This window comes from Mastomys coucha, unplaced genomic scaffold, assembly GCF_008632895.1.
Source record: "Mastomys coucha isolate ucsf_1 unplaced genomic scaffold, UCSF_Mcou_1 pScaffold22, whole genome shotgun sequence".
Classification (NCBI taxonomy): Eukaryota; Metazoa; Chordata; class Mammalia; order Rodentia; family Muridae; genus Mastomys; species Mastomys coucha.
In genome coordinates, this window is record NW_022196905.1 from 108,191,465 (window position 1) to 108,202,124 (window position 10,660).

The 10,660-nt window shown below is 49.8% G+C and overlaps 1 protein-coding gene across 1 annotated transcript in view; it reads left to right on the forward strand.

Annotated features, from left to right (window-relative positions):
- The first annotated feature begins 7,824 nt into the window (after positions 1-7,824).
- The window catches only part of Sppl3 (signal peptide peptidase like 3), a 93,342-nt gene continuing 90,506 nt past the window's right edge, over positions 7,825-10,660 (forward strand). Inside the window, exon 1 of the mRNA XM_031337540.1 lies at positions 7,825-8,255. Coding sequence (XP_031193400.1) covers positions 8,233-8,255 — 23 coding nt within the window. The 5' untranslated portion in view covers positions 7,825-8,232. The remainder of the gene's footprint in view (positions 8,256-10,660) is intronic.

Genomic DNA, 10,660 nt, shown 5'->3' on the forward strand with positions numbered 1-10,660 from the left:
TGTTTTCTGACCTGCTTGAGTTCTAGTCCTGACTTCCTTTGTGATAAACAGCAATGTGGAAGTAAGCCAAATAAACCCTTTCCTCCCCAACTTGCGTCATGGTCATGATGTTTGTGCAGGAATAGAAACCCTGACTAAGACAAAAGATTTATTTATTTATTTTATGTGTATGAGTACACTATAGCTAGACACATCAGAAGAGGACATCGGATCCCATTACAGATGGTTGTGAGCCACCATGTGGTTGCTGGGATTTGAATTCAGGACCTTTGGAAGAGTAGTCAGTGCTCTTAACCACTGAGCTATCTCTCCAGCCCCTTCTGAACAGTTCTACAATGTTCTTTGGGGCTCTAGGATGAGTTTTAAATGTTTCTAGTTTGGAGAGTATGACTTGAAGGGTAGAGAGAGTATTTCCCTAGCACGTTTAAGGTCTCAGGGTTCCATCCCTGGGACAACTCGAGTGCTTCCTACTCTTGCAAGGAAGCCCAGAAATGCAATGGGTAGGTGCAAGGGCAGAAGTGGAGGGAAGGAAGAATGTGCGGGAAGGGATTTCGAAGTGACCTAGAGAATGTAGGGATAATCTGACTCTAGAGACCTGTGACACATGACAGAAGGAGACAGACAGGTGGGAGACTGTTGCAAATTACATCACAGGGCTGGAGAGACGAGTGCTGATTAAGAGCACTGGCTGAGCTGGGCGGTGGTGGCGCACACCTTTAATCCCAGCACTTGGGAGGCAGAGGCAGGCGGATTTCTGAGTTTGAGGCCAGCCTGGTCTCAAACAGAGTGAGCTCCAGGACAGCGAAGGCTACACAGAGAAACCCTGTCTCAAGAAGAGAGGAAGAAGCAGGGTTCTCGGCCCCATACTTTCCTGTGGCCTGACAACTAAGAAACAAGACTCTATTGCCCCAGAGCGACTCTAAAGTCTTATTGCTCCAGTCACCCACTAGGTAGGAAGTTAGAGTGGAGCGCAGATGTACACTTGGGAGGGTCTGCCTTTGCTGGAGGGACAGGGTTTCCGCCTGGCTGAGCTCCGGGGAATCGGAATAAGCTGCTGATTCCTGTCCCCAGCTTGGGTGGTTACCTGGGTAGATGAAGCATGCCATCTCTATTCTTGCATAGTTTCTTAAATGACACTGGTGATTGACAGCTTACTTAGCCCTACTCTACATGGGGTAGAGCTCTCACCTCCCCTTTCTTGTCCCTGAGGATCTTCCAGAGGAGTCTAGGCTACTATCGAAACCACTCTGAAGGAGTGCTGGGGACATGAGGACATGCACCCATCGAGATGCCATCTGATTGGTTTCAAAGCCTAGCTCTGTCCTGGGCTTGCCTGTGTGGCCCTGGATAAATGCTTCCACGGTTTCATTTTTCCAGTGCCTCCGTTTCCTGAGTTTAGAAATGGGAGGCAGCTGTCCTAGTGCTCAGTGAGCTGGACCTGGTGCTGCGGGTATGTGACTCCAGCCCTGGGAAGCTAAGGTGAGCAGGCAGGAGGTGAGTGTGGAGCCAGCCTGGGTTCAGCCGGGAGCTGTAGGCCTACAGGTAAGGCTGGGCTGGGGGATGGAGGCAGTGGCTTTCTAACGACGCTTCAAAGAGGGAAGCCGGACTCCAGAGGATTGTTAGAAGAAACGCAGAAGCACCTGCCGGAAGGAAATAGAACTGCCTGAAAATCAAATCTACAGACTGGAATTTTAAAATAAAACCCAGCCGGGCAGTGGTGGCACACGCCTTTAATCCCAGCACTTGGGAGGCAGAGATAGGCAGATTTCTGAGTTCGAGGCCAGCCTGGTCTACAGAGTGAGTTCCAGGACAGCCATGGCTACACAGAGAAACCCTGTCTTGGAATAGAGCAATAGATTGATCGGTAGATAGGTCTGAAAATGTTGCATTGCTACAGTAAAGGTAAAGCAAAGATCTTTAAGGAATGGATCCTACTACTACTACACGCAAAATATCAGTAAAGACAGAATGTATGAATACATTATTGACTTCCTTGAATTAATTTACTTGGAGAGTACACCAACCCAAATAATGCAACTCTAACTGAACAAAGAGTAACTGCAGAGATAAACCAGACACTAAATCGTAAGCACATTTTAATAGAGCTTCAGAAAGTTGAAATCCTACAGAATTTGTTCAATTAGAAAGATCCAATAAGATATCTGGGAAAGCCATAAGTGTTTGCGAAATCAAACAATGTGTTTGCAAAAACCCAGATAAATGACACATATGCCCAAACAAAGTCTGCGTGTGATTGTTTACTGTCATCTTATTCATAAGTCCCAACACTAGGAAGCAGCCAAGATCTCCTTCAGCAAAACTGCATAAAGAGACCTGGGGTTGGGCTGGCAAGATGGCTCAGTGGGTAAGAGCACTGACTGCACTTCCAAAGGTCCTGAGTTCGGATCCCAGCAACCACTTGGTGGGTCACAACCACCCGTAATGAGATCGGACGCCCTCTTCTGATGCGTCTGAAGACAGCTGCAGTGAATTATGAGGGCAAGCAGGGCCAGCAGAGGTCCTGAGTTCAATTCCCAACAGCCACACACATGATGGCCCACAGCCATCTGTACAGCTACAGTGTACTCATACACATAAAATAAATAAAATAAATCTTTAAAAAAAAAAGAGAGGGGCTGGTGAGATGGCTCAGTGGGTAAGAGCACTGACTGCTCTTCTGAAGGTCCTGAGTTCAAATCCCAGCAACCACATGGTGGCTCACAACCATCTGTAATGAGATCTGACACCCTCTTCTGGGGTGTCTGAAGACAGCTACAGTGTACTTACATATAATAAATAAAGAACAAACAAACAAACAAAAAATTCCAAAGTCTAGCTAACTTCAGGTGGAGCTCAGCCCATGGTTGAAGCCCTGGGTGCTGTGGGACTCAAGCAATAGGGACGGATATTGGGCAAAAGAAAAAAAAAAAGAGAGAGAGAAACCTGGGGTTCTCAGGGAATAGACTTTCACCTGGTGGCCAAAGAGGATCTGCTGCTGGTGTGTTGATATATCAGCATGCTTGCAACTTAGGACCCTGACCCAGAGTGCGGAGTACACAGGTTTGGGTTTGCTTTTGAACACTTGTATGTACACATGTGGAAGGCATAGGATGTCTCTCTGGAGGCAGGTCTCTTTCTCTATCTTGTGAGTTCCAGGGATAGAACACAGGACATCAGGCTGGGGGGGGGGGGTAAGTGCTTTACCTGCTGAACCATCCCACAGGCCTTGCTTTGTTTTTTGATGGAGACTCAAGTAGCTCAGGCTGGCCTCCAGCTTTCTATGTGTCCTCCTACCTCCGCCTCTCCAATGCTGGGATTATATTGCGGCCTTTTGGGATAGTGGGGATCAAACCCTAGGCTTTGTTTGTGCCAGGCAAACACACTTTACCACCAGAGCTAGTCCTACTCTGGATTAAAAATCTGTCTCAGATTAAGACAAGTCTGGGCTGGGGAATTGGCTCGGCAGTGACAAGCTCTTGCTGTTTGGTTCAGGCTCAGTTCTCAGCACTGCTGTGGAATTTAACAGCCATCTTCTGTGCCACTGGCACTCAAGCCTCCTAAAGCCGAGATCCTTTAATACAGCTTCTGATGTGGTGACCTCCAATCATAATATTATTGTATTGCCCCTTTATAGCTATAACTTTGCTACTGTTTTGAGTTGTAATGTAAATATCTGATATGCAGGATATCTAACATGACCCCCTTGGGGGTCACGACCCCACAGGCTGAGAACCGCCACACTGTGGGCTTAGTTACATTCAAGCAAAAACACTCATACACATAATAAATATAATTTTTAAAAATCTATGAAGAAGCCATAGCAAGACTTGGAGAGGGCTGGCTGTGTACTGAGGTTGGTTAGCATGTTTTTTAAGATTTATTTATTTATTATATGTAAATATATAGCTATCTTCAGATACCCCAGAACCCCAGAAGAAGGTATCAGATCTCATTACGGATGGTTGTGAGCCACCAGGTGTTTGCTGGGATTTGAACTCAGGACCTTCGGAAGAGCAGTCAGTGCTCTTAACTGCTGAGCCATCTTTCCAGCCCAGTTAGTTAACATCTTTATGGACCACGCACATAGCCCTGGGTTAGTTCTCCAATACCAAATGCTCTGGGTGTGTTGGCAGGAAGATCCCAGCAGGAGGATCAGAAATTCTGTCCTGCCTAGGAGACCTGAGACACAGAGAAAAGCTGCACAGGAGAGCCTATCTGAAGGAGCTATATCATGTGTTGTTCTAATCACGTGACATTCTGGAAAAATTAAAACTATGGAAACAGTGGAGATCGCTGCTCCCTCGGGACCAAGCAGACAGACAGAATAGGCACAACTTGGGAATTTTTAAGACAACACTAGTCCACATGACACTGTAATGGTGCGTACATACCACAGCATACTTGTTCAAGCCTCAGGAACTTACAAGATGGAGGGAACTTGTATACTGTTGCTGGTGGATCCATTAGGGGAAGCTGTGTGTTGTCAGAGAGTGCTTGGTACTTTCCAATCATTTTTTTTTTCTGTAGCTTGAAGCTATTCTTCCTCTTTCTGCATGTGTATGTTTGCTTGTTTTTCTTTTGGTACTGGGGATTGGACCCAGGGCTTTGTGTGTGCAAAACCTAAGTTCTACTGCAGAGCTATACGCTCCTGACCTTGACCTGTGTTAGTACCTGAGTTGGGAAGCAGAGAACTAACTTCAGAAACTTACAAGTAGGTCGAGTAAGGAAGCTGTCTAGGCCTCATCATAGAAAATGGAAGTGAAAGAGAAGACACTGGGGACTGTCAGGCGGGTTTGTGGGAAGACTGACTGACTATCCCTGCCTATTGGTGCAGGGTCAGGGAGAAGACACAAGCGAGCTACTGGCTCTGAGGACAGGTAGGGCTCAGGCCAGACCTGGGCCTTTGACCCTCACAGAAGCATGCCTAAGTCGGGCCTGGCAATGCCCGCTCCCCAGAGTCTGTGCCTGAGGCAGACGATGCGTCCTGGGAGGCTCTACAAGTCTCCTTTGAACATGCTCAGTGGATAGAACCATCCTATAATTACCAGGGGGATAATTAGAGGCGCTTTCATGGTCTCTTTCAACAAATATTACACAAGCTATGGCCCTCATCTTGGGGGAGGGAAGTTGGGTTGGAGGAGAGCAGAGCACCCCTCCTGGGGGATAGCCAACACCTGAACCCTTGCCAAACACACCTGACTCCTGGCCGAGGCTCAGAGCAGTGGAAATACTCCTGGGGCTGCTCCAGCTTGGAGCGGAGTATCTCTAGCACTGGCACTGAAAGTCACCCCTTCAGTACCACAGACTGGCTAGGGCTCCAGTTTATTCCAGTCTGGCCTTCCCAGAGGACCGAGAGCTTTTGGAGATATGATGGTTACCCAGAGATGCCCCCTGCATCTTAACAGTCTTAGACTTAGATACTCCAGTCACCCAGGCTCTGGATTTTCTCTTCATCTGTAGGGACCATGCACCCAGGGTTTCTGGGGCCTGGACAACCTTCCCAGCCCTACCAAGGGCAATTTAGCTCTTGTCATAGACTTTAAGTGTTTTCCTGAGAAACACTTTGGGAGCCTCTGGATAGCGCAGAGTCTTCTGTTCTGGGGAGGCTTTGGCTTTGATGTCTCAGTCACTTCTGCTCCATTCTCCTCAGACTAACTTCTCACTTGGCCTAATCTTCTGTGACTCATTGGGAATCAAAGCCTAAGAGAATTGCCCAGAGGCACCTGCTTGTCATTTCTGTCTCGTTAGCTACACATACACGTCTGGTCTGTTTTGTTCCTAACTCCCTTGAGAAAGTTCTGGCACCTCCCATAGCCACACCTGCTTATGGTTTCGGGCCTTTCCCATGGGATCTGAAACCCCAGTCACTCCGCTTGGAGACTCAGAGTGACTGTGTCAAGCTTAAGGTCATAACTGGCCTTTTGAAGAAGTACCTAGAATTGTTAAGGCTTCCACGAATGTCAAGAATTTGGGCTTCTTTGATTTACCTTTCTAGTTAGAAAAAGGTGGTTTTATTAAGACCTTGGGTTAAACCCTTTCTGACACCTTTTCTTGGGCTCTCTGGTGATGCTCAGGAGGGGACACCTAGAACCTGGCTGGTCCCAGCACCTAGCCTGGGGGAAGGAGGGCATGGAAAGAATTCAGGAACAGTGTGCTTGGCTTTTTCATGAAAGGCTTCCCTTTAGAGAACAGGCAAGCAACAGCTGTATAGGGTAGTGGCCAACTGATCTATCTGGAGATAGATTCAGGGCGTGGCCTTCCCTGTGAGCCTGGGCAGGCCCTGGGAGCCTACAACAGAGCCAGAGCCTGGCCTAATGCTGGGCAATCCATAAGGATCCCGAATGCGCAGTAGCTGCTCAAGACTTGCTCTATAAAGGCAGGAAGAAGTGGGATTTCTGGAAACAGTACTTTGTTCATTAGCCAAGCATGGTCCCAAAACATCATTTTAGTGTTTTTGTCCAATAACCTGTAGCATAAATCATCCATCCCCTGCCTGGTTCCAAGCTCAGCCCAGAAATTCCCATTACTAAGTCTTGCTCTGTGCTACTCTTTTGGCAAAATGATTTTTCTGTTGGTAAGACTCTTGTGGTTTGAGGATGTCTCACTCCTGAGAAAAATGTTCTCCAGTGCCTTTGGGGAGGGGGTTCAATTCATTGTAGCATCCTGTCTTTACCTGGTCGGTCTTTGGTCTACTACATTTACATCTGTGGCAGCTTTCTTTCTTGACTTCCTTCTTTTCTTTTTCTTTCCTCTTTCAAGATTTCATTAGCTCAGGCTGGCCTTAAACTTTGTGTCAAATTCTGTAAGTTAAATTCCCTCTATAGCTGAGTTTATACCCTCCTCCCTCCAAGGCCGGCCATCTACAGTTCTGTGATTACAATGATCTGTGGTCTAGATTTGTTGCTTTAAAAATCCTCCATGTGTCCCTTCAGCCTGATAACCAATGACCTTTTTGCTGTTTCCATAGTTATTTTTCCAGAATGTCATGTCTTCAGAAACATACACTGTGTAGCTTCCTTAGATATGCTTCTCCTTTTTCCCTGTCTTTTTTATTAATTCGATATAGGGTCTCTCTACGTATTCTAGGCTGGCCTCAAATTCATAGAGATCTACCTGCCTTTGCTGGGATTAAAGGCATGCACTACTAGGCCTGGCTTTTTTTTTTTTTTTTCCCTAAGACACGGTCACACATAGCACTCTACCAACAGAGCTATGCCCTTCCTTTATTCTCTATTAATTGCTCTCCATTACTTTATTAATAGCTCCATGACTCTGAAATAATCTTCGTGCTTTAGCTGGCTCGATCCACCCATATCTCTCTTCCCTGAGAATATGTATGCAAAGACAAGGGCCCAGGTGAAGGCGCTGACGCTTAGCTGGCACCCAACAAGGATCCACTGATGGGTTCTATGAAGACCAGCATGTAAGCATTTGACTTGGCACCAGGCGCCGCGAGGGATGTTTGCTGAAACCAAGGAGGGAACCGCGCAGCGCGGGAACCCGAATGCAGCGCTCTGTCCTCCACTTGACAGTTGACTGGCAGTTGAGGACCCAGGCTAGCGGACTGTTGATGGAAGGTTGACAGCTGAGTGGCAGTCAAGCGCCGCGCACCGGGGCCGCGATGCGCCGAAGGGGCCTAGCACGCGGCGGCCGCTAACCGTAGCCTCGAGCCCGGCCGAGCGCTCCGCGCATGGGCCGCGCGCGAGGGGCGGGGCGCCAGGGTCACGTGAGCGTGTTTTGGGCACGTGACGCGCGGCCCGGGCTCGCCCCCGCCCGCTCCCTCCTCTCTCGGCGGGTGTGCTCCGAGCGGCCTCACCTCACCGCCTAGCGCCCCCCTCAGCCGTTGCTGCCGCTGCCGCCGCCGCCGCCGCCGCCGCCGCCGCTGCTGCTGCCGCCGCCGGCCATGTCCCCGGGCCGCCGCCGCCGCCGCCCGAGCGCGGCGCTCCCGCGGCCCGGCGCGCATTGAGCGCGGGCCCGAGCCACCGTTCGCCCGCCCCGGGTCCTTGTTCTCCGCGCCGCCGCCGCCGCCATGTTGGGTTTGGAGCCGCAGCGGAGTCGCCGCCGCCGCCGCGGCTGACGAGGCCGAGCGCGGAGCCCGGCCCGCGCCGGGGCCCAGGGAGCGGGGCCCGTCGGAGCCCGAGTGCCCGTCCTCCGTGCGAGCGAGCCGCGGGGCCCCCGGCCGCGCCCTCTGCCGCCGGCCGAGCGAGCCGCGGAGCCCCGAGAGGCAGCACCATGGCGGAACAGACCTATTCGTGGTGAGTGCGGGCTTGGGGGGGCCGGGCCGCAGGTGCTCGCGGGGCCCGGGGTACGGGCGTTGGACGTCCTCCGAGTCCGGGGGAGGGGCGGTCATCCGAGCGGCACGGCGGAACCGACTGGCGCGGGTGCAGGCAGCCGGGGAGGTGGGGGGAACAGGAGAGGGTGGGCAGAGGCGGGCCCGGGCTAAGGTGTACCCCACTCTGGCGAGAACAGGTGGTAAGAGGCACAACTTGCAAGTAGTGAGGGAGGAGCGGCCGCCTCCGCGGTGGGCCGAGGCCCTGCGCCCAGCGAGCCCTGCAGGGCCGAGGGGGAGTCTGTTCGGCTGACCACATTCTGGAAAGGAAGTCGTCGGTAGCAGTGGGGCATGGGCAGTCTTTGTAAGGGTTGCTACTCTGCTCGAGGGATTCGAAGAGTGCTGGCCCGTGATCCAGGGGTCGATCACGGGGATGGGGGTTTTGTGTGCAGGTTGAGTCTCTCTCTGTCTGTGGGACTTTTCAGCATGTTAAGGTCTGAGGCCGCACACTTGTAGTGTACAGGGGGTAACAAATGCATCCGAGTTTGAGGGAAAGGGAGGCGAGAAGGGCAGAGAGGTGTGGAGTGTTTGCAGTGGAGGGAGGATGGTTGTCTTCGGGGCGAGTGGGGATGGTGAGGTTGAGCTGTGGCTTGAGGGTGAGAAAACAGGAGACGGGTGGTTGGTTGTAGGGACAGGGCGGGCAACCTGGTCGCTGCAGCCTAGTGGTTGGAGATGGTTTAAAGCATTTTGTGGTTTGGTACCAGAACTGTAGACTTTTTCCGAAGAGTAGGGTTGAAGGTCCACTTCGTTTTGTAGTTGGAAAAGTGACTTAGCTCTTCATTCCTTGACCCTAAACCTTAAAGTTCAAGAATTACCTTTTCCCCAGCCTGTCCAGATTATGTGGACACCTTCACAAAGCATGGGACAAATTGTCAAGTGTCAGGAGCATAGTGGAGCTGTAACTACCACAGGGAGACAGTAAAAGAACCAGGTTATACCTGAAAACAAGGGATGGTTAAGTCAGGAGCTCGCTGTGTCCTGATGGAGGGTTAGTGACTGAACATAGTTTAACAATGCAAACAGCAGCGATGTCTACACAGTCTGAAAAAGAAGATAACTGGAGAGTTGAGAGGAAATGACTAAAAGAAAAGTTGGGTTTTGGCGGCTCCAGTTGTGGTTTAAAAGGACAGGCTAATCTGATAGTTGTGAGCAGCAGTGAGGGGCCTCTCAGTGGCAGGTGGTGTGGAACACAGGGATTCAGTTTCTTACCTGCAGGTGGATTAGGAAGGGAAGGTAATGTTGGTGCTGCCTTGGGTGCTGGCAACACCTAGAGCTTGTCCTGCTCCACGAGGACTCCGCTGCCTTGCTGTGTGTTTTGGTTTTGTTTTGTTTTTGAACTGTATTGTAAAAAGAATATGGATTGGTTGAAAAAAAGTAACAGTGATCCATTTCCAGAAATGGGAAAAGCGCTATGTACACGGCAGCCCCAGTTTGGGACTGCAGAGTGATGCCCTGTCTGTAACGTGAAAGGTTAGGGTGTCTTACTGGGTAGGTAGGCTGCACACAACTTGTGAGGTGCTGGGAGCCTCTAGTTAAGGAGAGGCTACTTCATGAAGGCTGGTGCTTAAATGATATAATCTCTTCAACACTCCCTTGGGTCTTGACTTTATTTGATTTAAAGTCAAGGAAGCTCCTTGCTATCAGGACCCCTAGCCCCTCTTTTCCAGCTTGTTTTGAGGAGCAGAGTCCACAGTGTCCTGAGAGAGGAGGGTGCACAGGGGATAGGACTGGGAAGCTCAGCCCCTACCCTGTTTCCTGTTTTTTTCCCAAGTCAACCAGGGCACAAGAACTAAACACATAGATAGTTCTCACTTGTCTCTAAGGTGAGGAAATCTTCCTTATTTCCAGAGGAGGACGCAGCCTCAGAAGGCCAGGTGATGTGTCCTCAGTATGTGGCCCATGATGCTTTGTGAGCTCTCTCACCACTTCACCCATGGAAGAGCTATTCTGGACATATATGGAAGCTGAAGTTTTGATTTTTTGGTCATTCTTCACTTGGGTTATATAGGTATATACACAAAAAAATGATACTTTAAAAACAGAATCATGTTTGATTATTTGTATTCTGCATTTAGGAAGAATGTACTGTGACCCTGTAGATTTGTCTGAGAACGGATCCCAGAAGGGATGTAGATTTAAACATAGGCCTCTGTTATAGCTTCTGACATGTAAGTTACATATAAAAGAAGATTGCTAGGATTGGTCAATACTGTAATGAGCTCACAAGTTTGTTATCTTATTCTGTTGACTTGTATATATTTAACTTTTTTGTAATGTTAAAAAAATTGGACCCTACTATAAGATCACATGGTTCTGATGTCTTTTTTTTTT